At 48.2% G+C, this 27,838-nt stretch overlaps 1 protein-coding gene across 1 annotated transcript; it reads right to left on the reverse strand.

Moving 5' to 3' along the window:
* Positions 1-136: 136 nt before the first annotated feature.
* Positions 137-27,838, reverse strand: PSKH1 (protein serine kinase H1). The gene is made up of 3 exons (XM_082769885.1): positions 27,704-27,838; positions 25,514-26,545; positions 137-2,581 (listed from the first exon to the last, which is right to left on the reverse strand). The coding sequence occupies exons 2-3, from the start codon at positions 26,456-26,458 to the stop codon at positions 2,264-2,266; spliced, it is 1,263 nt and encodes a 420-aa protein (XP_082626011.1). The 5' UTR covers positions 26,459-26,545; positions 27,704-27,838; the 3' UTR covers positions 137-2,263.

Here is a 27,838-nt window from a genome sequence, read left to right on the forward strand (position 1 = left end):
AGCTGCTGGCAGTAACCTGAGGGGCACTGAACTGTTAACGAAGCAGAACGTGGCAAGCTGCCTGTTTTGTCAGAAATCGTGTCTGATTTATAGCTCCTTGTGTTGAAACAGGAAAAAAAAACACAACAAAAGGTAGAAGGATCTGAAGAAATCTTTTTTTTTTCCCTGTAGGTCACAGAACTGAAGAACAACACCCAGTAATTCCGCAGTACCAGCTAATGTTGACGGGAGAAAGACTGCACGTGATGCGGGAGGATGGCCACTCAGGAAAGGACAGCCTGCAAGGGACCCAGAGCTTTCAATAATGTGCAAACCCACGCAAAGGATTTAGGATTCACCCCTGCTGCAAGTGCATGCACGACCCCGCTGTCCTTGGGTTTCCTCCATCACATTTCTCATCACAAGCTTAGGAACAGCAAGCTGTGTTCAAAGTGGTTTCGGCCCCTCCTAGCTTTGGGGTGGAAAGCACACCCCTAAATCGCTTTTTTTCCCCGCTGAAGCCGTGCTGCTTTGCTGCTTGCAGGGTCAGAGCTCCTCACGGATGTGCTGGAACTTTCACAGCCCTGCTGACACTACAACACGGTGGCACAGATGTCAGTCCGAGAGGGAAAACCACGCTCCAGAGCTGGGCGATTCAGTCTGTCCAGGCTAAGCACCTACGAGATGCACAGTAAAACTGCAGGGCTTTGTAAGAAAAGCTCCAAAAACCAGCATTTGCCTTCACTCAGACCTGGCCTCTGCTATCGCAAGAGGCCAAACCTACCCCAAACGTGCCTTGCACTGACTAGGAGGGAAAACATCTCAGCAGGATTGCACGAAGCTCAGCCCTACAGCACCCACCTTCCCCTGAGAGGTCCTTCACAAGGTGCCCCCATCACCCAGCCAGCAGAGGAAACGCCAAAGGGCAGCTTTTCCCTGGTGGATTTAGGTCACACCTAATGGCTCCACGGCTTCTCTGCGATGTCTCTTGCTGCTGTCACTCCAGGACTGGGCTTTGCAGAGTGAAGCCCCTACCCTGATCCTATAGAGCCATTTGTGGCCACTTCGCCAGCTCCCAACAGCATTTTGCTGTCCCAGTGAAGTGATGGCAACATCAGGGGACAGGGAACCAAAGCTTTGGTGTGCTGAAGTGACGTGGTTGGTAACAGTGAGAGGGCCAAGTCATGGCAACAAGAAGAAACCTCACAAAGTGGGCACCAGTCCTGCTGAAGGCAGGGAAACCCCCACCACTACAACTGCCCTTGCTCTTGCGTTTGTCTCTCCAAGGACACACAAAACATCTGCCCCAGCAGCGCAGAGTCCTTTCGCCTCCCCTACCTACCACCCCGTACAGAGCATTTATACCACCTCAAAAGCCCTGTGCCCCAACAGAACTGCTGGAGGACGATTCGAGGCAGACAGCGAGGAGCCCCCCCAAAAAGCTGCCTCGCCAAGGACATCTTTTTGGACCACCAAGTTCCTGCAGGACGATCCTCCTCTCCGCGCCCTCGCTCAGGAGCACCCACGCAGTCAGGATAACCGGAGCTGGATTGCAGCCCCGAGGTCGCAGCACCCCGGTCTGGTGCCGGTTTGCACAGCAGCTCCGCGTGGTGTGAGCAAACCCTCCGCGTCACCACGCCGCCGACAGCCCCTTGGGGAAGCCTCCCAGCTCCACCACCGTCACGGAAAGCTGTCTGGCATCTCCTCGGCGCTGCGTCGGGATGGGGAGCTGGTGGGCAGCACGTTGTGAGTCAGAGCCAGCCCGGTGCTAGCCGCGTGTGACTCATGGCAGCTTGACTGAAAAGGCACCACAGTCTGACTAAACCAGCTCAGAATAAGTGTATATATAACATTTTAAATATATACACGTGTATGTGCACACAGGTGTGCACTTAAAGTGATTTTTTTTTTCTTTCATATGCAAGTGAGAGAAACTGAACCGCTCTGGCATCAATAAATAACTATGAACAACCAAGCTCCTGGGCGACAGAAAGAGCTCTTCTCCTCCTTTGCAGCTCCTTAATTTGTCTGTTCCTCGAGGCTCTGAGCTCCAAGCCCGCAAGAGCTGCTCCGTTTCCTGCATGAGACCCCGTGGCACTGCTCGCCCAGCAGGGCGCGATGGCCACCACAAGGTTCCTTTTCCTCCACGCGGGGGGACACCTGAAGGAGGGGAGGGAGGAACCTGGACGTTCCTCCCCAAGTGCGCGTGCAGCAAAGGGTGCCGCACGCCTACACTGCAGGGAAGACTTCTGGAAAGACTTTCTGGCAGGTCCCAGCCCAGTGCTCAGCCGGTGTATTGCTGCTGGTAGCGCAGGTTGAGCTCTCGCAGCTCCCGTTCCCGAACCCGCCGCGACTTGTTGGACTTGGTGGAGCGGCTGGAGCGCGTGGACTGCGCGGATTTGGTGCTCTGGCAGCGGGACGATGCCCTCTTGAGAAGGTTTTGGGAGATGGAGCGGTGCAGGTTCTTCATGGAGGAGGAGGCTGCCATGCTGACCACCCAGGGGTGCTTCAGGGCCTGGAGGGCGGTCATCCTGTCGCTGGGGTCCACCGTGAGCAGGCGATCGATGAAATCCTTGGCCAGGTTGGACACGCTGGGCCAGGGCTGAAACACAAAAGAGGTAATTAGCACGAAACATCCTGGCACAGCTCTGCTGAGTCATTCGTTCATTCCTCCCAGCCCCAAAAGGCGCTTCAGGGCATTCTGCTTCTTCCCCTTGCTCTTTCATCCTCTAATCTTCCAAGTCGCAACCAACAGTACCTAGCCAAGGAGAAGATGACAATTACTTCAAGAGCCTGCGAGGGGAGAGGGAATCCAGCAACTCAACAGGGATGAAGCTGCTTCAGCTCCATGCCCCAGGGCCAAGCACTGAGCCCAGCTAGACGAGCATGTGGACACACACATCCAGGCACTCGGATCAGCATGGGGCATGACCAGCACACCAACCTGCTACCTGCTTGTAAGCAACCAGCCCTTTTTATCCCTTTTATTCCTCTGTTTTCCCGAACCAATTCCCTCCCCAAACCATCTAGATCCCTCCCTTTTCCCAAACATCTCGTAACAGAGCACGCTCAGGTCGCAAGTACCAAGTTCTGAATCCAATGGGTGTAGGTAGATGTAAGGAATCCTTAGGAATGCACAGCAACAAAACAGGAAGGAATTTCTTTTGACAAAATACCGGTTTTAAAGAACCAAAACCAAGCCAGAAAATAATTGATTAAAACCTTAAGCACACAGCTATGCATGCTGGAACGGTTTCGTTTCTCACAGAAGACTGCATCAGCATCAATGTGAGAGAGGAGAATGTTTCCATGAGGATGAGCTGTGGACAAAGAGGGGAAGAAAGCCACAGCAAAACCCACCGAAGCAGCGGGTGGAGGTGGGCAGCCTGGCTAGCATAAAATACAAGCATCCAAGGGACCCAGGAAACAACAGGTTTCTGCAATTGCTTGCTGCTGCGTGGCTCTCACCCTTCCTGCAACCACCGATACGTGCACAGAGACCACAGCCTGAGCAGCATTAAAACACCATGCAGTTCATGCACCAAAGCTCGGGACACATCACATTAACGTCATCCACAGCCACACACGTGTAACTGAGAACAGCACAGAGGTGAACAAAGCAGGCTGCTATTCCGTGTCTTTCGTTCCTCTTTTGGTGAGGAAGAAAAGAACGTGGCTATTTTAAAATTCAGGGTCCACCATCTGCGAAGTCAGATATAATGCCTTTTTCTTCTACAAAAGGTTCACAAAAAGCAGAAAGGTATGTCCTGATTTTTTTGAGGTTTGCAATTTACCAAAAGCAATTTTCTCTTTCAAAAAAGCTAGAAGCCAGTGGCAAGAGAGCCAAATCCATGGGATGCTTTGAGGCCGAGAGGCAGGACTCGGAGCCACAGTGCTGCCGCCTACCTGCAGCCAGCCCTGTCCCATCAGCAAAGACGAGCTCAAACTCTTGCTACGAGCAGGCTGCTCGGACCATCAGGGCACAGAAAGTCTGTTTTACAAGAGCCTGAAGCAGTCTGGCTTACTTACCTTAGCTAAAGTGGTCAAAGGGGATATACGATCACTGTCTCTAACTCTACAAGAGAAGAGGGAGAAAATGATAGGAACTACTTGATAGAAAGGAAATACTGGTGCATGAACAAAAAACTGTAAGTGTTCTTGAGCATACTCAGGATAAAAATTGAAAATACTTCTAATCATTAGAGCCATCGTGTTCTGGAAGGAAGCACAGCACTCTCTCATGGATTAGGCACCACTTTTGTGTTTTCAAGCCACATACAAAATGCACTCCCATCTACGTTTCAAGAAGTAAGTTAACAAAATGCCTTAAAATTCAAGCTTTTCTGTCTGCTGTTTTCAAATATAATTAGTTTGTCATGGCCTGCCACTGAATAACTTTTTTTCTTACCATTTATTGTCAAGATGCATTTCATCAGCTAAGTAAAAGCAGGCACTTGATTAATAGAATGTGGACAATCTTTGATCAGAGACTAAAGGGTTAGATTGTAAAGAGAATATATAAAACAGCAAAAAACCTTTCAAATGGAGAAAACAGCACAACAATAAGAGTTGCAACCGAACATACCAGGCTGCTTTGCAGATCCATGTACGTTTTAAAGAGCACAGCCTTCATTCTGCTGGTAACAATAGAACCAAAAAGCCAAACCTGCCTCTGACGTGCATAAACCACGCAGCAAGCCCATACCTCTCCTGCCAGACTTTTGGATTAGAAGCTTCCTCTGCTAAATAAACAGCCAAGGGAATCAACTCACGGGTTATCTTTCATTGTAAATCTTTACTGGCATAAGGAAAGGTGATCCAGGGTTGTGCTGGATGTAAATTGGTGAGTCAGAGTCAACATACAACATACCACCTGCCCTCCAAACTCCAGATCTCCATTGCAGATCCGAGGAACCTCCCAGTCTGCTTGGGTTCCTTCTTCCATGGACTGGTGGAGTTCCTTGAAACCCAGCAGGAAGAGGTTTTGCCTCCACTTTTCCCAGGTTTGCCTTCAAAAACCATTTTAAGAACCGTTTTCTGTATTTTTAAACTCATTTAAGCTATGAGTTATTCCTACAGTTAAAATCAGAGGTTTATCATTATGTGCCTGCAACCCACTGACCTCCCATCACTTCTCGCTTTTCTTCTTCCCAGCAGATGCAGCTCCCACAGCTCTGTTCCCTTCTGGGCTGGTTTTCCAGTCTCCAAACAACGCAGCATGCTAACAAGCGATCTAAGCTTACATGTCTAGACACTTTACCCACTTAAACCTTAAGTGATATTAAATGCTGTTGATGGTTCTACTTTGTTTGCAATGGTGATTTTTATCTCAATTTTTTTCCACTCTTTAGTACCATCTTACATTATTGTTACCAGCAATTGAGATGGCTTAGATATCTTGAAACAGCTTTTTTGTCCCACTCAAATAGAGAAAACAAATTCAGGAGTCGCTGACTCCAGCCTTATTGTTTTTCCTGGGGAATTTCTTCACATCTATCTAAAATCTTTTACTTTTCTGAATATCGTTTATACCATAGAGATACAATAATTTCAGGATCTCCATCTTTTACTTAAGCACATAGAGATTTAAGAGATGCACTCAAGCGAATAAATACTTGAGGGCTGACAAACAAAGATACTTTTCTCCAAAATATATCTTCAGGACATCCAGGAAAGCGTTATTTCCTGCTCTAGATGTTAGCAACTGCACTGATCTGGAAGCTGCAGCAGCCTGAGAGTTATTTTGCTGCTCAGATGCATTCAGCTGTCAGCAATCCGGTGGCTGCCCAACATGGAGCAGGAGATTCTGGTCAGGGAAACGAGCCTCTAGCCCCTGGGAACAATACTCCAATCATTTCAAGTCACATTAAAAGATGGCAAACTTGGTAATTTAGAATTTGAAGCACTCCATAAAGAGCTTATCAGCCTGACTCAAGACCCAGACACTGTGAATGCAATAACCAGCCTTTGCATTGCACCAGTCCAGTTAAATGAAGCCTAAAGAAGAATAAAGTCCAAGCAGAAGCAAATTGGATTTCTCATTATTCCAATTATTCTAGTTTCACCACAAATGTTGAATATGGAGTACTTGCAATTAGATTTTTCTTCTGGTCAGCAAACACAAATCAGTTTATTGATCTGTTTATGCAACTGGAGGTTTCATTTGCTGCACCGTGCACGTCCTCGCTTTTATTTCACTGAAGCCTTTTGTTTAAAAATAGGTAAGACTACATTCTACTGAAGCACTAAGTAGAATGAATTTAGCAATTTCCAGCCCCAGACCCTGGGGAAAATGTACCCACTTTCCAGAAACCTTGCACCAGCTGGCAAAACAACAGTTTTAACTTAGCAAAACCGCAGGAATCTGGCAGATTAATACTGAAAGGCAGCAGCAGACGTCTGCGTAAAAGCTGAGGAAGGTTGAGAGCTTGGGAAACACAAAGGACATGGGTGCACTTCTTCTGAGGCAGAAGTGAAGTGACAGGGCAGATTCCCACTCTGCTCCTTGCCAGCAGCAGTCTGTGGCAGGTGAGCAGCTCTTCAAGCAACTGCACTGAGGTGCTCCGTCTGGATTACCTGGTGCAGCAGCCATCCCACAGCTGTCACTTCTATTGAGACAAACCCTGGATGCAGACTACGCCGTGGTTTAACACCAGAAGCTACTAGCCCTCATGTCAGAGGACCAAGTGTAGTCAACCTTTGCTCCCTTCTGCCTTTTGTGCCAGGTTTTCCTATTCAACAACCAAGCCCAAGAGGTACGAAGCCTCCCAGGAGGACGGGAAGGAAGACACACTGCAAGCATGCTTATGGACACCCCATATCTAAGAGCTAGAGTTATTGGTAAAATTCCCCTCTGCTCGGAGCGCCTGCCCCCTTGCACCCCTCCAGTACTGTGTGCCACAGGATGACATCGGTTCCCTCTAATAAACGCCCAGATTTCAAAGCCTTGTTGGATTTCAAAGCCCTGTTGCACTTTCTCTGCCTGCTGGAGCAGTGAATGAAGCCTGAGATGGCAGCCAGGCAGGCTTCAGACAGACATTTCTTACAGGTGACCTGCTCGAGCCCACCGAAAGTGCTCTCCTTGCTAATGGCAACTCCTCTTTGGCAGCCCGAGAGCTCTCCTCAGCTCCGCGGGTGCAGCACTCGGCACACAAACCCCTAAGCGCGCACTCAAGCTCCTTGACATTTTCCCTAGAGACACAAAAGGAGCAGAGGGATCTTCTGGTTAGTCTTGAGCTGATACAAGAATAGAATAAAAAAAAAAAAAAAAAAAAAAGGTATCCCATTTCCAAGCTTTGCTTTTCGTCTTAGGTATACGCTGCAGGAAGAAACGCACAGCTCCCGTTTCCAAAGCCAGCCGCACGCTGTGTTCAGCACAAGTGACTCTCAGGACAGCATTATGGGGAAGGCAAGGGACACAGAACCACAACGGCCCTGAATCTCTTTGCTAGCTGGTCTTTAACTAAAAGACGAGGCACAAAGCATGTTATCACAGCTCCAGGAGATCACTCCAGTTCACTCAGAATCGCTGCGTGCCCGATGCACAGAAGGGTCTGACCAAGTGCTGCACCAGCCTCAAAGCACCAGGGAGAGAGAAGGCCTCCAGCAGCACACAGATTCCCACCAGGCTCACCTAAAGAAGACAGATGGCTACTTTCAAGTTTTACAAGACAGATTGCCAGGAACGAGGCTGCCCTGACATGCTGGGCTGGGTACACCCCGTGTGTCAGACAGGCTGCCCTGCTGCTGGGCCCTCATTGCTGATAACCCAACGCTCCATACCCCGATGCTCCATCCCACAGGAGGTGAGCACAAAGCATGTAACAGCGATGCCGAGGCCATCCTGAACCACACAGGGAAGTGTGGGGTGAGAGCTGGACACCATGGGCCCAGTTGGGCCCTAAAGAAGCCAAAGGAAGGGCTGGGGGTCGGGTGCCGAGGCAGCACACGGCCTGCAAGCCGCAGCAACTTGTGCGAGGCCTGGTTTGGAAATCCTCTGCACTAAGGGCCCGTGCCAAGGGAAAGCCCTCAGCAAAGCAGCAGAAAGGGAAGAGAAAGCCAACTCAAGTAGAGTAATTAATAAGCACATACTGTAAGAGTGGTTGACGTGCAGATACAGCCCCCAAATCAGGAGCTGACAGCGTGCTTTACCACCAGATGCTTCTATTTCTCATTCCTGTCTTGTTGCTGCACCCTCCGTTGTGCCAGCAGAGATGTTTGTGCAGCCAAAGTGAGACAAATCAGGGAACTTCGACACATTTTTTTGCTGGGGTTTCAGCCACCATTCCTCGATACGACTCAGCAGGTGGCTGCAGAGGCAGCTACATCAGCCTGAGTGAACGGCACAGAGTCCCAAATCAGCAGCACTTCAGACACTCACGAAGTCACTGCCAGTCTCTTACAGCTTTAACGACACTGATGAAGGCACCACCACAGTCTCACAGCTTTAACAACAGTAGAAACCCCTGCTGTGGAGAGCTGCAGCTTTTACCCCTCGGGGATGACAGCTGCTGCTCCCCGCCCGCACCAACATTTACTACAAAAATATCCAAACTTGGGTGCTGCGTAAAACAGGGGGCACAGCTCCGATCTGCAGCTTCAGCCCGGCCAGATAACAAACCCGGGGAAAGCAGCCTCATTCACAATGCCTTAAAGAGCTCTCAAGTGTGCTGTGTTTCATTCAATTCATGCTCTGTGCCTGGATGAGGAGGAGGAAAAGCAAGAGATCCTCGCATGAGTGTCACTCAGGCGAGGTGTACGCACGTAGTGCCGGGCCCTCCGTGATTAAATCCCCTCAACACCCCTGCTTGTTATTCACATCCACACAAAAGCTATTGAAGTGCAGCCCGTGCTGGCACCGCAGAACAAGCACGCTTTGTCCTGGGGTTCCAGCAGCCAGCCCACCTCTTCCTCTTCCACATAAAGGGAGCGCGAACCCAGTGTGCGCCGTACACGCTGCTTGTGCACCTGAAATTAGACACTGACCTGCATTACCAACATGAGTCTTCTCCAGGAGGGGGTGGAAGCCACAGCGGTGCAGGCAGAGCAGTACCCACGCCAGCAGAGCCCAACTCGGACTGGCTCCAGGCACCGGAGCAGCCCCTGCATTTGGTCTGCCTGTGAGGGAGAGCACACTGCTTCCGAGCATCCCCCTGCACCAGGAGCAAGCTAACACAAAGATTGCTTTATGCTGGCTTTTTATTTATTTTTAGCTTAAGGGATGTGGCAAATATGCTTCTGATACACTTTTTTTTAAATCAGAATTAAGATGTCTCTGGATTTCAGCCGCGCATCGTCCCCAGACACACCGGCAGCCCTGCAAGGAGAGGCCGTGCGGATGCAACGCTTCAGCACGTTGCAGAGACAAGCCCCAGGCAGGCAGAGATGTTGACTCCTCAGGAGTTTGTTCAGGTGGATAGCTGCCTGCAGGCTACGAAAGGCTCATCCTGATGAAGACCCAGTGTGGGTGCTGGGACTTTCCTGTGGATCACACATGGCCACAGCACTGCTGGGAACCCTGCCAGCATCCCTACAGGTGCTCTCAGTCTGTGGTTGCAGTCCCCTTGCCAACATTTGGGCTATTAAAAACCATTAACAGCAAGGTAAAGTCTGAGCACAGATCACCCCAGGTATCAGGCACACAAACACAATGGCTTCGCTCTCAAAAGCGACCCAACCTAACACACATGGTGTGGCGGGCACAGCAGCTGCAAGAGCTGAGGAGCAGGCAGCCACAGGGTGCTGGCAAGGACGCAATGCCACGACCCAGAGGCGGGCAGGTTTTGGAGCATTCGTGTTAACACAGCTGCTTTGTGTGATTTAGGAGGTACCTGCACAACGGTAGGAACTGGAAGCATCAACTCTGAAGGAGCAGGCTGGGGATATCAGCCGTGAGGTGCCCTGTGCTAAACAAAAGGTTTCCTACAAGAAGATGTGATGCGTTAATGTATGGCCAGGACAATATCCCGAGCATTCTGCATTAATTTGTTGATGTGGGGAAGAGGAATAAAGGAAGGATGAAAGAGGAAAAAACAACGACCCTTTAATAATCCACAGCATTATAAGGATGCGCAGCCATCTGGTGCTGTGAACTTCCATAACCCAGCTTTTCACATGGAAACAACCAGCCCATTTCCCCCATACAAGCCCGGAGTGCGCAGCTACAATCACGCAGAATTACAGCGGCTACAAAAACAATAAGCACAAAGCTCTTCCCTGCAGCCAGGGACGGCTCCAACTGTAACGCGGCTGCTTTGCCTAGGAGATCACTGCCGTTCAGATGGGTTGATGCCACGTTTTAGGCAGCATCACTCCAAATCCAGCTCTTAAGGCCACCAAGTCGCAGCTGCACACGGAGGACTCTTTAACCACCACGGTGGCTGAGGAGTTTTGCATGGAGAAAGGTCAGGGTCAACGGAGCTGGACTCGGAAGGTGGAAGGACTGAATCCCCAAGCAATCAATAACCCTGTGTCTGATCACAGGCCAGGAGGAAGCTGAAAACACAGTCCCTCCTGGGTATCTTGCTGTTTGAGACCTTGAGCAAATCAGACGATGATGACATGGGTGCACTACAAACCAGCACGACCTAAGGTCAGGGCAGAGGCAGGCACAAGGGCAGAACTCCAGCAGCGTCCCTCTGGATTAAACTGTAGGATTGGCTCAGGAAAAGCCTCACAAAATCCATGAAGTGTCCAGACCCCTCGAAACCAAGGTTTCTGTGACTCCAGGGCATCTGTGCCCCGTACACATCTCCCTGTCCCATCTGCACCTTCCATAGATGCACCACACAGCCCAGGCTCCATCCCACACATTTAACAGGGTCAAGTGTGCCACAAGCAGTCCAGAAAAAAAAAAAAAAAAAAAAAACCACGCATGCTAATCAATTGTGGATAAATTTAGACTGAAATTTAACTGCCTTTCCTGCAGCAAGAAGTTTCTGTCCCCTTCTGAGCCTGTCTCAGGAAGGAGCAGATGCATCACTGCTGCCTAATTCCTTGTTCAAGACAGCTTCAGCAACCCTCCTGGTGATTTTTTATTTATTTAAGATGAGATGGCAGTAAAGTGTTTTAAAATGCCTACCATGAACCTTTCTAAATACAGTTTAAGGCTCTTGGTTACCATAATCTGGAAAAGAGATTATTCCTTTTCCTCTCTGAGGCACCCTGTGCATGTTTGCAAACCGCTATCGCATCACCGTCTCTAGGCCAAACAGCCAGCAACCTCCCAATTTTCCAGAGACTGTGGTTTTCTGATGCCCAATTGTTTTTGTTCATCTTCTGTAAAGTCCCTCCCCTTGGCCTGAGGCTTTTTGCTTTGAAGTACGCTGCCCTGAGGTGTCAGAGCTTCAGCCTGGCATGCAGCAGGGCCACACCACACACAGCTTTTCTCTGCAGACACCCCAGGGTCTGTCTTTTCCTACCACTTTGACACTGCTGTCTCACCTTAACAGCTTGCGATCTGTTCTCACATCCTTTTTGGAGAAGTCTACACCTCCAATCTTCTGTCCTCCACTTATTTCGGGGCACTAGCTTGCTCTTATTTTTAAGAAATTCACATCTGCTATTGCCCTCTGGAATTGAGTGCACTCTGCAGCCCCTCCAATGCAATGGCCAGCTGCAAATACAAGGAACACACCCGCTCCTCCCTCAGCTGGGAAGAAGCCCCACACACCATGGGACCTTAGGCAGTATCCTAAAGGACTGCACTCCCTACATACCCCACTTTAAATAGCGGTGGCTCATCAGCATGGATTTTAATGGACAGGTTTGGGAAATACAGACATTGCTCAGCACTAAGGGCAGTCGAGGACACGATTTGTAGCAGGCAGCAGAGAAGCCCAGCTTTTCCCAGCACCAGAACCCCTTTCTCACAGCAACCCCAATCCATCAGCACAGAAGAGATGGGCGAGGAGGGGGTTCCCAGCTGCCAGAATACAAGAAACACTTCAATCCTGCCTCTGCCTCACCCCAAAACAGGGTTAATTCACCATCTCAGCTCAAGTAATTAGTGCGCTTACTCCTATGGCTTACCCACACGACTGCTCTGGAGCTGCACGTGCCTGGCACACATTCAGCACACATAGAATATTGCTCGTCTTGCTTTGAAAGCCTATCAAGGGCTACAATGCATTTCCAAACAGTGTTTTTTGTTTTTGTTTTACAGAGTATTGAACAATTTCACCAAACAACTAAAAAAAATCCGAATGCCAGATCCATCCTTGCCAAGTCCCTGTGCCGAACGATGGAGGTATGGAAACTTCTACCACTTTTGGACGATGAATGTTCCATGAAGTTTTACGTTCTCATCCAAGAGCCAAGCTCGTTTCTTAGCTTTTCAAAAGCAGCCTCTCAAGCAAAAAGACCAGCACTGAGTTGTTCAGCATTGGACGGGTTGCCCAGGGAAGTGGTTGAGTCACCACCCCTGAAGATCTTTAAAAGACGTTTAGATGTAGAGCTCAGTGATGTGGTTTAGTGGAGGACTGGTCAGTGTTAGGTCAGAGGTTGGACTGGGTGATCTTGGAGGTCTCTTCCAACCGAGACAATTCTGTGAAGAACTCCAAGAGCTCATAAAGTTAAAAGCAAATGAAAAAGATGGAGAAAAAACAGAAAGAACAGAAAGTGGTAAAACTAATTCCAGACCTTTCTATCATCATGATTTAACAGTGTATGAATGCTTCTGAGTCTTCAGTGAGAAGCCTTCCGTGTGTCCGAGCTACATGCCACTGACTCCAAGTGATCAGTCTACACTAATCCCTACAAAATTATCCTTCAGACAGAGCAGGATCACTGGTAGGAAGCACGCAAAGCCCTGCCTTCTCAGACAGCTCAGTTCCACCTTTCCTTGCCCAGGAAATCGAACTCTTCAGTTAATTACTGCGAGCTCCTGCAATGCTGGGTGCGTTCCGTGCTGATGGCAGCTGACGAGCTGCGGACACGCGGCCAGGATCCGCCGGCACCGCGGGGACAGCGGGCGTCTCCGAGCGCCCTACCTCTGAGGCTGGTCTGCGAGGCTCCCATCTCACCAATCAACACTAATCTGGTGCATTAGTAAAAGCTCAGTGTTCAGGAAAATCCATAAAAGCATCCACTTAAGTAACAAATGAACTGGAAAACATGCCCGGCATTTCCATCTCTGCACTCCCGGGGCAGCAGGAGGGCAAATCAGCGGGCTGGTGAGAGTGGAGAAGAGACCGGAGCAAGCCTTGAAGCTCATGCTCCAAACCACCCAAGTTGTTTTTGTTTTTTTCCCCAGACATGCTGCTGTTGGCCTGAGCCACCCTCTCCAGCTCAAAACAACTCAGTTCCCTGGTGTCTACCAGCCTGAAAGCTTCGGTTGCAATCTTGTCAGATTACGGGATTTCAGGGATTACATACAGAGGATGCCAAGAAAAAACAAGAAACTCCAACTTGGTACCAACATGCGCTCCCCAAAACAGTTTTAGCAGCTGAAGAAGATCTCTGCAGATCTCTTTGACCTGCCTGAAGTCAAAGTCTTGACTTCCTACCCATGCCACCCAAGCCTTCCTTTGTCTCACCCTGAGTAGAGCGCGTGGCTCCTGCTGCAGAAGTCCCACCTGGTCACGGCAAGTTTGAGACATCATTCGGCATCAGATTGCTCCAAATATATCAGGAGCAACTGGTCTCTCTAAGGTAGGGTCAGCTGCAGGCCACAAGGTGATTTGCAACAAGTTGTGTGCTGACAGCCCTTCTTTGCAGCCCCGTTTTGATTAAAATTAGCTTTTAAACTGCAGGAGCAGGGACGGCAGCTGGATCGTCTACCAAACCCCAGCCCTTTGAAGCCTCAGACTGCGGGGTTCAGTGAGGAGATGCTGTAGCTTTTCCCCTCCAGAGTGCAAACCATTAATAGCAACTACCTGGAAAACCTTTACAAGCATTTTACAGACACAGTCAGGGCTCCCTCTGCCTCTGGGGGCACACTGCTCTACAAGCTCTTCTGGATCTTCTGGAGCCCACAGCACCCCCAGGTCTTCGGCAGACCAGGGCTGGCAAGCCCAGCTGCAGCAGCTCAAGAAATTATCTCTATCCCCTTGCCCTACAGCTTGCTAGAAGCTCTTGGGTGTGCCACAGCAGTGGCAGACCAAGTGCTGGCACCCTGCTCGAGGGCTGGCACCTAGCTCGAGCCCTACACAGGCTGACCTCCACACCGCTTCTCCCAGCACAGGGAGAAGCCCGCAGAGCTGCAGGAAGCAGTTGCTCTCCCTCCTACCATTTCATAGGAAACAACTTCTCGACCCCACTGGAGGAGGCAGCAGCAGGCAGCCCGGTGCAGTCAGTCCCCACGGGGTAAGGAGCTTCTCACCGATGCAGCTCTTTCCCCTGCAGGATTAACAGCGGCTCTCACTCGCTGAATTTTGGTCCTGAGCAAACAGGCACGCAGCAGCACATCTTGTCACTTAAGATGCATCTCTACGAAGGTTTTGGAGAAATGACACATCTGAGCCACAGTAAGAAAGCAAAGGAATGAAATCAAAGGAAAAAAGACCCAGTGACAAAAGGAACTGCCCAGTCCATTCTCAGGGTCCTGTAAAGGAGTCACACAAGACCACTGGCGGCACTTGACAGTTTAAATCCTTTCTGTTAATAGTTTGTATTCCACAGAGGCAGCTTAATATTCTTTTTCTACCCTACCAATGTCCCTTTATCCCTACATCCCTAATTCCCCAGAAATACTATACCGCCATTAACAGGATTTTACAGTGCCCAGAAATGCAGAAATAAAACCACACTGAACTGCTGCGACTAACGGCAAGCCCGGCCAACTCACCTGCCTCCGATGCAGAAAATTCACCAGCCTGATGCCACACACAGCTATGAAACATGAAATCTTAACGGGGTGTCACAGACCAGCCGTATGGAAATGCAGGATGGAGCACTCCCCTCCTTGCTTCCCCTGCCTTTTTGGAGTTCTTTTTAGGGAGAAGAGTTGCAACATATGCTGAAGTACATAGTAAAAAGGCAATAAGAATTATTTTTTTTATGAAGTTCCCTGTGACACACCAATTCCATCAGAGGAGACAAACTTCAAAACCTCAACAAGCAGCCAACAAGAAGGGAAATTGATTTATTTATTTTTTTAATGCATACATTGGTTATAAGCCTGCACAATGCCCTTTTAGTGGAGGTGTTTCTTTACCTGCAAATAAAGTGTTTTCCAATACAGCGTGCTAAAGTTGTGCAGGAATATGGTCACTGACGTATGCTGGGCAGGAGGCTGAAGGATTTTCCAGGTTTTAATTGAGCTGGTAACATTTTGGAGAGCCTAAGATATCTGCTCCTGCAGTTGAAGAGATCTGGACAAACACTTCAGATATGTATGGAGCAACACAAATGCACCTGTACTCCCACCCACCCAGCAGGTGCATTAGAAGAAAAGAAAGAGCAGAAGCTACGAGAAGTACATTTGTGTGGCTGGCCTTGGTGTTTTGTGCCAGGCTAGGAGAGGCACACTTTCATCCTGTTCAAGTGTTTCAGCTCTTCAAAGCAGAGCATAGTGCCCTTTTCAACAGAGCCATCCGACTGCATCTCGCCACCACTCCTGTCGCTCTACTTAAAAATCACCATGGTCTCACAGCTATATTAAATGCAAAAGCACATTCCTCTGTAAATTGATATTTTCTTCTTTTTTCCAAGCAAAAGACTTATAAAAGAGACTTATAAAAAACAAATCTTCCTTACAAGGGAAAAAATCCATAGTTTTTAGAAAAATGCATGCATTTCTGCAGGACTATTGTCGAGCACTTTCACTGTCTGACGAGGCTCCTGGGAGATGAGATACTGCAGCTGATACAAGAAAAAAGCTTTTTAACCCCTGAGGAAGCTAAAACATGGCCCGAGAGACTCATATGATCATGTAAATGAGTACTACAAGCGTGCCCTGTGCCTGTTTTCCTTGTTATGCTACATTTCAACAGCTTGGGAACAGCTCTCCATTTCCAGGGAGAAGAGTGAAAAACTGGCCACCCTGCTGGTTTAAAAATATCCCCTCTTCTGGCAGGAATAGCAGAGGACAGCAGATGACAACTGTGCCTTGCATGAGCTTCTCGTGGGTTTAAAGACTGCTGGCATAGCTGGGGAGGGCGATGCCTCAGTCGCTGCCACCAGCTGGGGTCCCCATGAGCCACCCCACTGCACCCCAAATGTCCCAGGCACTGAGCCAAGGGAGAACACACAGAGGGGTGAATTGGCTTTGCAAAGAGCTCCTCGTAGAGGGAAGGGCAGCACAGGATAACGTGCAAAGGTAAGTCTTCAATAAATGGGAGGCTGACACTGGCTTTCCTAGCCTCTTGGAGAGGCATGACAGAGTGCCAGTGGGAACAACAGAGGGCAGTGGTGCTTCTCCGTTCCTGGAAATTTAAGGTTTACCTTGAATGTTTTCCGGCATACCTGTCCAAACTCGGTGAAGCCAGGCTGTCCTACTGCTCCTCTTGGGCAGGAGATAGACAAGGAAGATTCTCAGCAGGGGGAGCTCTCCCCCGTTAGGCAGCTGGTACCCTGTAACCCATTTACTTAGCATGAAATGCGTTACACTAAGCTTTAAAATGGGAATCAAAGCTGCAGTTATGATTCACAGGAAAAGAACTTGGAGAAACTTGTGGGGCAAACAAAGCATAAAATAGAAAATAAAGCTGATGTTGTGAAACTTTTTTTTTTTAACCTTACTATTTCTAAAGCAGTTTTGCATTTTATTATCAAAAAGGCTAAATTCCTTTTTAATTGCACAGGTGCATGTAAGTAACTCAGATCTAAGTGACCAGAAGTGCAAAAATGCACGTGCAGTTGCAGGCCTGGTAGCCAGACAGTCAGAGGTCACACGTTCTGCAGCATTAATGCAAAATTTACCGTTCTTTAAATAGCCACACCCCGGATTTAAGGATGTTTATCCTGTCCTGGCTGAACTCTCGCACAAGGCAACAAAGATTGTGGAGAGATGTTTTCCATGATATACAACTATAATTTTATCTTCTCCCACAGGAAATTAGTTTCTGCATTAAAATACAAGTATGCAAAATAAAGGGTTTTGTTGGTTTTTTTTTTTGTTGTTTTTTGTTTTTTGTTTTTTTGTTATGGATCTCTGCCACTGAGGCTTTCTGCCAGTTTGTCACTTGTTAGAAAAATCCAGCCGTCGTCCTCATAAAACAAATACTGGTCTGTTCCTCTGGAGAGGGACAGGTGATAACTGCAACCAGCTCTAGACTGTGCCAGAAAAAGCCTGCATTCAAGCTCTACCCCCATGCTCTCAGAAAGCTCAATAAATGCAGGACATGAATCTTAAAAGTTGACAAGACTGTTAGCTGACTCCTCCATCATGTGCCTCTAGGGATTTGGGGGGTTTACAAGACCTCCACCATCTTTTAACCAGCCTCCAGAGCGCAGTCAGTTACAAGAATACTTTGGAAGTACTCCACAGATTTCCCAACACACTTGGTGTTGCATCGAAGTCATCAGCTGCGTTGAAATGGCTTTTTGTTCTTACCTTGCTATCTGTCAGGTAGATGCTATCAGCACAGGCTCTGTTTGCTAATGCACTGCCAGCGCTCTTCACGCTCGCTGTTTCTGATGTCAGCTGCAGACACGGGAAACTATTCTGGGAGAGAGCACTTCTTGCCTTCACTTAGGTGAACCGAGTTAGTTATTACAGGGACACCACATTCTTCCACTCATCTTTTGCTAAGGTAACGTGGGTATTGTGCAATACACTGCATTCTTCCATCCATAGCAACACCTGCAGAGTTTACTCGGTGCCTGCATTTAACTGGGCACTTTTGACTCCATCAAGGGCAGATGATCATTAAGATGCTGAATGCTCTTGAACAGAAAAATGAAATGCTACGCACATAAAAATTCTGCACAATAAATCTAGCATTTGGTTCTGCTCCTAAGATATTTGTGCTGCATATCTTGGTACTATTAACATTTTTTGTATGTGCCTCTGTTGCTTTTGTGCAGGATTTGGAGGAGCTGCTGATACACAGGAGGGCAGAATGACCTCAGATGGCTGGAAAAGCAGGCTGGGATCTGGCTGCATCTGCCAGAACCGTCGGGGCAGTTCCAGAGGATGACAGCACACCAGGGATCTCGGATGCTCAGTGAAAGGGCAAGCAGCGACTGCCAAGCTGCAAGCAGGTAAATTCTGACTGGCTGCAAGGAAAAGCACGTTTCACACAAAACTGGGGCAGGAAACTTTTGCAGTGACATCACTGTAACATAGAAATCCTGTAAGTATGCAATGATTTTATGTGCATTTTAGTTACTTTACTTGCCTGTGTTACAAATACCTGAAGCTCATGTATACCAACAAGACTGCACCCTCATTTATTTTCCTAGGAAGCTGCCAGGCAGTTCAGGGACAGACCAACAGACCACAGCCTGCCCTTTCAGCATGATGGTCCTCGCTACCAAACAAGCAGCCACAGACCGGGTGAAACTAGGGTGCAAAGGAGCCTAGCTGGAAAGTGAAGGTAACCCAGATAAAGAGAAGAAAAAAAAGTGGAAAAAAGTGTGTGGATACAGACAAGGAAAAGACTTACAAACATGCAATGGAGTTCTAAACGTGTGAGAATAGAGCAAGAACAGGCCTGGCAACTCAGAAGAAAGGGATGCTGCAAAAGGTTCAGACTCAAAACAAGAACCTGGCCAGAGGGTCTGCTGGGTAGGTAGACAGAAAAGGCTGGTTTCCAACATGAAGAATGAGCAAGCCTTAAATACTCAGACCTACAAGAACAACCAGCTTGAAGGCAACAGCAAGCAGTACAACAGAATCACCCAAATGAGGCGGGTACTGGTGGGTACTGTCTCCTGATGACAAATACGCTTTCATGGTTCAATCCAGAATCAATACACATCACCTCCACGAACCCACGTCACCACTACCAAGTTACGAATCTCCTGTGGAACAGAGATCTTCCCAGATTTTGCGTACTGCAACATAGCGGGAAGACGAGCACCACATTTTTCTGTAAGAGTCTGAGCTTTCTCCTCTCCAAATCATTTGTAGCCTCAGATTATTGTAACTTCCAGGTCCAGCAGCTCTCCAAGACTGCCCACCAACACACAGACCAGGCAGAGCAAGCTGGAAGCCGGGGAAGCATTTCCTACCTGCAGAGCACAGCGATTTAAACCCATGCCATCACTATGACTCACAAGCCATCAGCAGCAGATGGAGGGGGAAGACGTCAGCAGGCTGCTTTCAAGACTCTCAAAAAAGACGTATCAATGTGAATGGGTGGCTTCCATTCATCAGGAGAGTTTAACACTCCAGGAGTTGAGAATTTGATCCTATGTAGCTTTAATTATTCTGAATCAAGAAAGATTCAGAAGAATCTTTCAGAAGAATCTTTCTTGAATCAAGAAAAATCAAGAATAATTTCACTGGCACGCAAAACGTTGTTAAAACACGAACCAACTCAAGACACCAAGAACTCAATCCCAGCTTCAACAACCAGGCAGACCCTGAACGAGCACCTGAGGGCGTCCAGCTGCCCCTCGGTGCTTACAGAGGGCTCAGACATACACAGGAGCCTCAAGGATGGTAAAGGAGGAGCTCACCTGCTGTCTGAGCCATTCACAGCTCCAGGGCACTAATTTGAAGGCATCACTTATTTGAATACTGATGTCCAAAGAGTCTCTCCAATGCAGAGGGGGAGGCATTTGTCATGAACAGCAGTGACAGCAGAGAAAAAACAGCATGCTTTATCAAACAGATTGCCACCAAAGGACGTTAGGGACAGTCAGAGGAAGGATGTCCCCTAAGAAACCAACTGTAACTCGGGTATTTTGACCACAAGAAGTCATGGCTACACCACCTCAGCCTTAATGACAAGTGCAAGCTACGCTACAGCCCCTCCTCTTGTTAAAAACCATTTTGCTGGTAAAAAATCATCCTCAGTTCTGTGGTCCTTTTACCTAAAATACCATCAGCATGATGTAACTGCTGACGTACGACGATGATCAACAAAAACTGCTCAGCCTTGACTGCAGAAAGTAAAGGCAACTCTCCGAAGAGTTCACTTTTCCAAAAAACAACCCCAAAAAGGACAGGCACCACACACTCATGGGAGCAGAAAGAGCTGCTTAAACACGGGGCTTCGGCAGCTGTCCCTAAAATTCCTAGAGCCCTTTCACACCCAGCACTGGAAGCAGCAGGGATAGTTTTGGAAGACTGCATCTTAGAGCTGACCCAGCCTGCTGAGGGCACAGGGAAAATAAACAAAAACCTAAACAGCAAAAATATGCAGCGAGGGAAGCTGTCAAAGAAAGGAGAAATCACAGCGAGGGCAGCAGGGGGCAAGCCAGGCAGGCAGAACGAGATGGGTTTTGTGTTCCTACTTCAGATCCGAATGAGTCACCAAACAGAGAGGGGCAAGAGTCACAGGCAGCACACAATTCACACCACATTTTCCTTTATAGATGCATAATGTCAATACAGACTCATTTCTCCCAAGGAAAAAAAATAAAAAAATAAAAACAGTTCTGCAGGAGAAAGGGAAGTTGAACCAACTCTGTCATCCGCAAAACGCTTTTCATCACCAATCAGCCTGTATACACTGCCTGCTTTTTCACCCACATAAGAGGAACTATAGCACTGGGTCATAATTAAAGGGTTCAGGAACATTTCTATTTAACAGGAAATGTTTTCCCTCCTTACGTTTTACATCTCTAGCCTTACCAAAGGAGTATCATACAAGTTAAATTAGCCCGTGGGAGTTGGCGGGACTCAGGACTGATCTGATTCTGAAGCGTGGTAGAAGCAGCACTGCCTGTAAACCATGAGCCCAGACCCTACAAAATGCACGGTACCTGCCCTGCTCACGTCAGGCAGGATGACTGAGCGCCCCAGCACACTGCACAGAACACCTCCGAGCTCAGCAGCTCTTGGGAGAGGACAAAGCTTCAGGCTGAGAGAAGGAATGACCAGCAGCTCTACTAAAACCGAAAGTTAAGAATGCAAGAGCACAGATCAAACATTAACTACTGCAGTCTGGTGTCTCCAACCTCAGCCCTCCCTCTGCAGCTGGCTGAAGAAAACAAACACCGTGCTGCAATTAAACACCACCTACCTCCAAACCTTCAAGCCTCAGAAATTTGTGTCTTAGTGACCTCTTTATACGTGCATTTTTTTAATGCGCATCTCTCCATTGATTTGTCTTCCACGAATTCATCCAGGTGCTCGTTGAACTCAGGCCAACTACTGAGGTCTGCAGCACCTGCACCCGGGAGGCGCACAGCCCTCGTTTTTACTGCCTGAATGAACTCTGCTCCATCAGCAACCGTGCTGCTTCATTAGCAAGCTTGGCCCCGATCACTTTTGGGCAGAAGGACACAGATCCCTCTAACTCCAGTTTTCCTTCACCATGACACACTGACCACGTGTTTCAGGTTTGTGCTTCTCCTCTCCAGGGAGTTGTTCATTAAGAGATGTTCCTGCACCAGCACCCACCAGCAGTGAACAACTGCAAAAAGCTGATCCTGTTTTATCAATAGAAAAACAGAGGAGGAGAAGTGACCTGCCAAGATCAGACACCAAAACCAGAACAGTCAGACTCTGGCTTGGTTTCCCGTAACACGTTATATTCCACTTCTTCCAGCAAATTTCCCAGGTGTGTTAAGCAACATAAAAATATCGGTATTCAATAGAAGGAAAAGCTTTGAACCAGAATCAGAACGAGTCTGTCTTAGCAGGGTAATGATGGTCTGATGTTCATTTCCACCCTCTCCAATTCAAAAGGAAACTGTGAATGGAATCCCAGCTTCATTTCTCAGACAACTTTAAACTACAGAAAGATCCCCAGAAATTTCTTTTATCCTCACAGCTTCAATTAAAATATCGCCAATTTTTTTTTAGTGAGCTCTAATAAAACAAGGGAAAGAAAATGATGTTGTAGCAGACTACTTCAAGGCACGTAACTCTTGCTCAGAGATGCCCAGAAAAGCACGCCACGTTACAAAGGCAGCTGTTCTTCATCCTCACCCTGCCCATTACACCGAGCAGTTCAGAAAGCACAGGAGACGCAGGAGATAATCAGGGCAGTGATGTCAGCGCTACCTGAATAAGCTATTATGGGAGACCTCTGCTATTGATCTGCTAACAGCCTCTTGAAACACAGCTCACGCTCCAGGAACAGGAGAGCGGTGCTAAGTAGGTCCCAGCCAAAGCAGCTACATTAGCTGGACACGAGCTCGCTTGTTTTTCCAGAAAATGGAGCTACTTCTCAGGTCAGCATGCGCGGTGGCTTTTATTCCTCTCTCAATACAGCTTTGTCCTGGCCAGGTTTTAAGGCCAGATCTTTAAGAAATGGGACTTGGGGCCGATTCTCAGGCTCCTGCCACCGTTGCAGCGTGACTGCAGCAGCACCCTCGGGAATTCAGCTCCCTCTCCCAAGTCCTTTGCTACCGAAACTTGTCTGAGCCGCACAGCTCAGGCTGTCAGCTCCCCGCACATTGCTTTGCAGCTTCTTTTGAAGCTTCCTTTTCCATTTCACATCTTCAAAGTTTGTATTACAGAAAGAAAAAAGAAAAAAAACAACAGTTGTTTCCGTGAAACCTCTCCTTCTGAATCTATCCAAGATGCTTCTGCAACACAGCCAAGCGTTCTGCCCAGCCTTGTTCCAAATAAACCAGAACTCGCGGCTCCTGCTGTTTCCATTAATCTGACAAATGTATCAGCGGGCCCACTTCTGACATCTTCCCACTTCTTCCAGTGGGACACAAAAAAAGACCAATTTTCTGTGAACGTCAGACATTTGGAAGCATTTAAAAGCCCAGAAAATGACTAAGAAAGCTGGCAAGGTGCAGGAAAGATGCCAGCCACCTCTACATCTCTGGCTCACTTTGTTTCCACGTAGAATTTACGCGTAAACTGGGCAGCCTGTTAGTGCATCTCCTGCCAACGTGCAGCTACAGTCAAACCTGTCTGCAATTCAGGGGCACAGGCTTAATTACAGCAGTAAATTAAAGCATCCATTTTCCCTGGCGCTCGGAGAGCAGAAAGCATCTGGGCAAATGATACAGGCTGTTGGCTGACACATACCTTACTCCAAAGCAGTAAAACGTCTAAAAGCTTCCCAAAACAACCATCCACATCACACACAGCCTCCACAACAGCCTTGTAAACTGTCGTTTATGGAGGGATAAGGAGTAAAATGCTTCAGGCTTGTGCACTGGCAGTTTCAAGATGCACACAGCCTGGTTAGTGCTTGTTCACTGCGCTGCCTTCGCTTCTGCAACCTACACGAATCCAGCGGCCCTAGACACAAGGAAGTCAAATACTCTAAAAAAGGATTCAGCTCTGGCACAAGGACTAGAGGACATCAAATGAAGTTACCCCAGGGGACACACACACCCCCCTCAAGCACTTTTTTGGATGAAGAGCCCTACTCTGTTCACTCATTCTTCAAAGGGAATACTTTTATTTACTCATGCTGCCCTTCCTGTAGGTCTTCCAGTTCTGCATTTTTCCCAGCAGGAGCCACACACACCAACACCCACAAGCAGGTGCACAATGCAGATGGCACAGCAGGGACACGTGCAGTAGTAACACTAAATCCAGTATTAGTTGGCTTTTGAATACTAGAAACAAGATAATGTTTGGAAGCATTTAACCAGAATCATTTCTTCTGAAGACCAAGCAGCACCTTCAGAGCTCACCATCGTTCATGGACTATTCAGATTGCCTTTTTTCCCCACGGGACCACTTTAAGGGACCACGTGATAAATTGGTTGATGTTTGTTGTGGATAAACTTACTCGGTCTTGCATCATGTCTCAGTTCTGTTTTTAACCTCAACAACCGGTATCAGCAGCACAATTTATTGCAGGTCAAGACTATCCTGTCCCTTGCTTCTGTGACTCCAGCCTGATGTGGCCCCATTTACCTCAATCCTTTGAGCCCTACCCGTCAGCCAATTGCTCACCCATCGGATGATGTTTTTGTTTAGCTGTATGCTGGGCATTTGGTCCAGTAGGATCCTATGGGAAACTGTCTCAAAAACTTTACCGAAATCCAAAAAGATCACATCAGTTGGTTTTCCTTAATCAAAGAGATGGGTGATCTTATCATAAAAGGAAATCAAGTTAGTCAAACAGGACCTACCCCTCATGAACCCATGCTGGCTGTGACCTGTGACTGCACTGTCCCCCAGCTGTGTCTCAGTAACTCCCAGGATAATCTTCTCCCTAATTTTACCAGGCACTGACATGAGACTGACAGGCCTGTAGTTACCAGGTTCTTCTTTCTTCCCTTCTTGAAAATTGGTACATTTGCCAGCTTCCAGTCAACAGGGACCTCTCCAGATTCCCAAGACCATTGAAAAATAATCGAGAGGTCCCATAATGACCTCCGCCAGCTCTCTAGGCACCCTGGGATGAATCCCATCCAGACCCATGGACTTGTAGGGATCCAGGTGGAGCAGCAAATCCCACACACCTTCAGGGTTGGCTGGGAGTTTATTATTCCTACCATCACAGTCCTCCAGCTCAGGAAACCCGGGGTCCTGAAGCCCATCATCAGCATTGAAGACAGAGGCAAAGAAGGCATTAAATGTCTCTGCTTTGCCTATGTCCTTGTCTGTGAGATTACCTCTCTTGGGCTTCTCCTTACTATTATCATGATAAACTTAGTCAAAAGTTCTGCAGAAAGGTAAAAAGAGCAAGTGAAAAACTACCCGAGTGACAGAATTCCACATCCACAAGCACACGCACTGAGGGCTGGAGAGATTAGACAGTAACACCCAGTTACCTGTACACCACCCAGCCCCACATCAGCTACTGACACTTGGGAAATCTCTCGGGGAGACCGCACGCTGCTCTCTACCTCATTAGCCAGGTGCTTAGAGGAGCCCAAACAAACAGTATCAGAAACCCTGTGGGAAGATGTGAACAACCAGAGACCCTTCTATGCCACAACACAAGGCCTTGGTGCTCAATACACTGAACAACATGAATAATCTCCCTGTCTCAAAGATCAGCAGTTACCCTCCTCTAGGCTACAGCAAAAATCAGATTAAAAAAGGTCCCACGAGGGAAGAAGCAAATTTTTGGACAGTTATTCCACTGAAGGCATGAGGTTCATGCCTCAGGACCTAAAGAGCACATGTCCCTTCATCTGCCATAGCCTCATCTTTCAGCATAGGTATTTTTCAGACTACACTTGGAGCTGCATCTGAAATCCAACCAGGTACGTACATAGCACATTTCAAAAACTCAGCCTGGCATGAGTTTCGATAGCATCCCAACTAGAAACCAACAAGTTCTGTCAGTCCCTTCAGTTCTGTTCTGCAGGAACTGATCTCTTTTCTTTAGAAACGCTTTTCCTCAAGAAGCTCGCTGTGCTGCAATGGGAGCGCTTTTGGAAAGCAGAGAGAAAGCATAAAGGGATTTTAAAGGCCAGAATCACAAATTTTTCACGCTGCTCACATTACCGCCCTGCACAAACCAGCCAGCTCCTGGAAATCACACAGACTCACGTACAGAGAGCTTCTTGGTCAACTTCCCCTCACCTTAAACCCTGCCCCACTCACCTCGCCCGAGTAACTGTATTTTCCTTTCAGGATCTGCCGGTACAAGCGGGTGCGGTTGTCATCTTCAAAGGGCATGGTGCCGCTCAGGAGGATGTAGGAGATCACGCCCAGCGCCCACATGTCCACCGAGTTAGTGTACGGCTTCCTGACCAGGATCTCCGGAGCAATGTACTCCGGGGTCCCGCAGGTGGTTTTCATCAGGCAGTCATCGCCCTTCTTCCGAGCGCTTGCCAGTCCAAAGTCCGTAATCATGATTTTGGAATCCGTCCCGGGATGGTAGTAGAGCAGATTCTCGGGCTTCAAGTCCCGGTGGGTGATACCCAGTGTATGCAGGTACCTCACGCCGTCCAGCACCATCTGCAGCACACGCGTGGCATCCCTCTCCGTGAAGGAGCCTTTGGCAATGATCCGGTCGAACAGTTCTCCCCCAGTCGCCAGCTCCATCACCATGTAAACGCGGTCCTGGGTCTCAAACACCTCTATCAGCTGGATTATGTTGGTGTGCCGCACCCGCCGCAGCACGCTGAGCTCCGACTCGCACACCTCCCTCCCCTCCCGGTATTTGGTCTCGATCATCTTGATGGCGTAGGGCTGCTTGGTAGCCTTGTGCTCCACCCGTACAACGCGGCTAAAACTTCCTCTTCCAATCAGGGCTTTAATGTCATACTTGGCCGTCACTCTGGGGTCAAATTTGGCACGGTATTTAGCCACTTTGTTCTTGCGGGGTTCGGGCTGGTCCACGTGGGGAGGCAGGTGGGTACCGGGATACGGGTTAGCGTGACGCGGAGGCGAGGGAGAGCCAGCTTTGATGACAGCCCCACAGTCATCTTTGATGAAGTGCTTGTATATGTCATTGTGGCCTGTGTAAGGTTCTATTTTTTTAACCAGGTCTAGCTGCACATCTTTGGGGGGCTCGGGAAGAACCTTGCTTGTCCCACAGCCCATCACTGAAGGGTGTTAATTCCCTGTCAAGGCATTTTCCCAGGGCAGCATCAGCAGCAACCACATCTGCAGCAACTCCCACATCCGAACCTTACAAAAAGGACAAGAAAAACACCACAGATAAACAGGAATCAAGGCAGTCAAGTTTCAAACAAGAAAAAATGCAAGCGGTTCGTGTCTCAACAGAGCCATGCTACCACGAACTAAGAGCTGGGAATTTACACCACACTTCACTACAGAGCACGCACAATGCTTTGCCACTTTCACCACATGATGGTGGCTATAAAAAAACAGTCCTGGTCAGAACAGATGTCCATGGCAATTCCATAGCTCCCCTTTTTCATTAAGCACAGTTTTCCTAAAGCTGTCTCCCAGCTGAGCACTGAATCACAGAACAGCTGAGATTGGAAGAGACCTCCGCAGGTCACCTCATCCAGCCCCAGCTGCTGAACAAAGGTCAGGGAACGAGCTGAGTGCTTTCCTTAGCTTTGTTCAATCTGATAAACTTTGTAAGACACCCAACGTCCCAAATCTTTTAGTTCTGAAATTTCTCATTAGGAGCTCCACAATCTCAGCAGCTTGTTCATTCAACAAACCCTCTGAACATTTTCTTTATATTGTAAGTCGTACTGGTGTTTTGAATCTTTCACTACTTTGCTCTCAGGGATCAATGAAACTGCGCAGAAGGCAAGGAATATGGAGACAGAGGCAGGCTGCTTTTAAGATGCATTTTACCAATTAATTTACTGCACCTCTTGGAGGAGAAAAAGAAAAAAAGAAAAAAAAAAAAAAAAAAAAAAAACAGATCTTGTTTAACCAGAGCAAGCTTTTAGCTTCATTCTCCAGGCCCTAAGAAATCAGGTGGGCTCTGACATTAGGAAGCGTCCTGACTCAGTTTTGCTTTCTTTTGCATCTTCAGAGACCAAGCTGCACTTCTATGCTTCCCTACCGAGCTGCATCTAGCTGTGATAAGGAAGTGGAATTGCCACCAGCTGTTCCAGATTGGAGCAAAGAGAGGTCCTGCTCCCCACACTGTATTCCAACAGAGCCAAATCAGCTGCGCTCCAGCAAGTCTTTACTTTAGGTCCTGATTAAAACAGTCTGGAGGTGGAGAAACTGCCTGCATGCATTCTGGCAATTAGCTGAGCAGTTTTAAAAGTTCCTACTCTTTGGCTCAGCGTGGTGCCTCAGCATTTGCAGAGGACTATAGCAGAGCTGTGTGCCTCGAGATGTGAGGGTGCAGCTTACCAGCACCAAGTGTGTCTTCACTCATCCACCACCTCCCCGAGGAACCACTCAGCACCAACAACAGGAGGGCTGCGCGTGGGGCAGGAGGTGTTTTAGCAGGGCCTCAGGAAGAAGCTCAGGCTCCACATTCAGTCT

This window comes from Aythya marila, assembly GCF_965140915.1.
Source record: "Aythya marila genome assembly, chromosome: 12".
Lineage (NCBI taxonomy): Eukaryota > Metazoa > Chordata > Aves > Anseriformes > Anatidae > Aythya > Aythya marila.

Excerpts from the sequence above, each read along its gene's own strand:
- PSKH1 (XM_082769885.1), bottom strand. The coding sequence starts at position 26,458 with ATGGGCTGTGGGACAAGCAAGGTTCTTCCCGAGCCCCCCAAAGATGTG. Across the intron at positions 2,582-25,513 it reads AATACAGTTACTCGGGCGAG|CCCTGGCCCAGCGTGTCCAA; the intron begins GTGAGTGGGGCA and ends TTTGTGTTTCAG.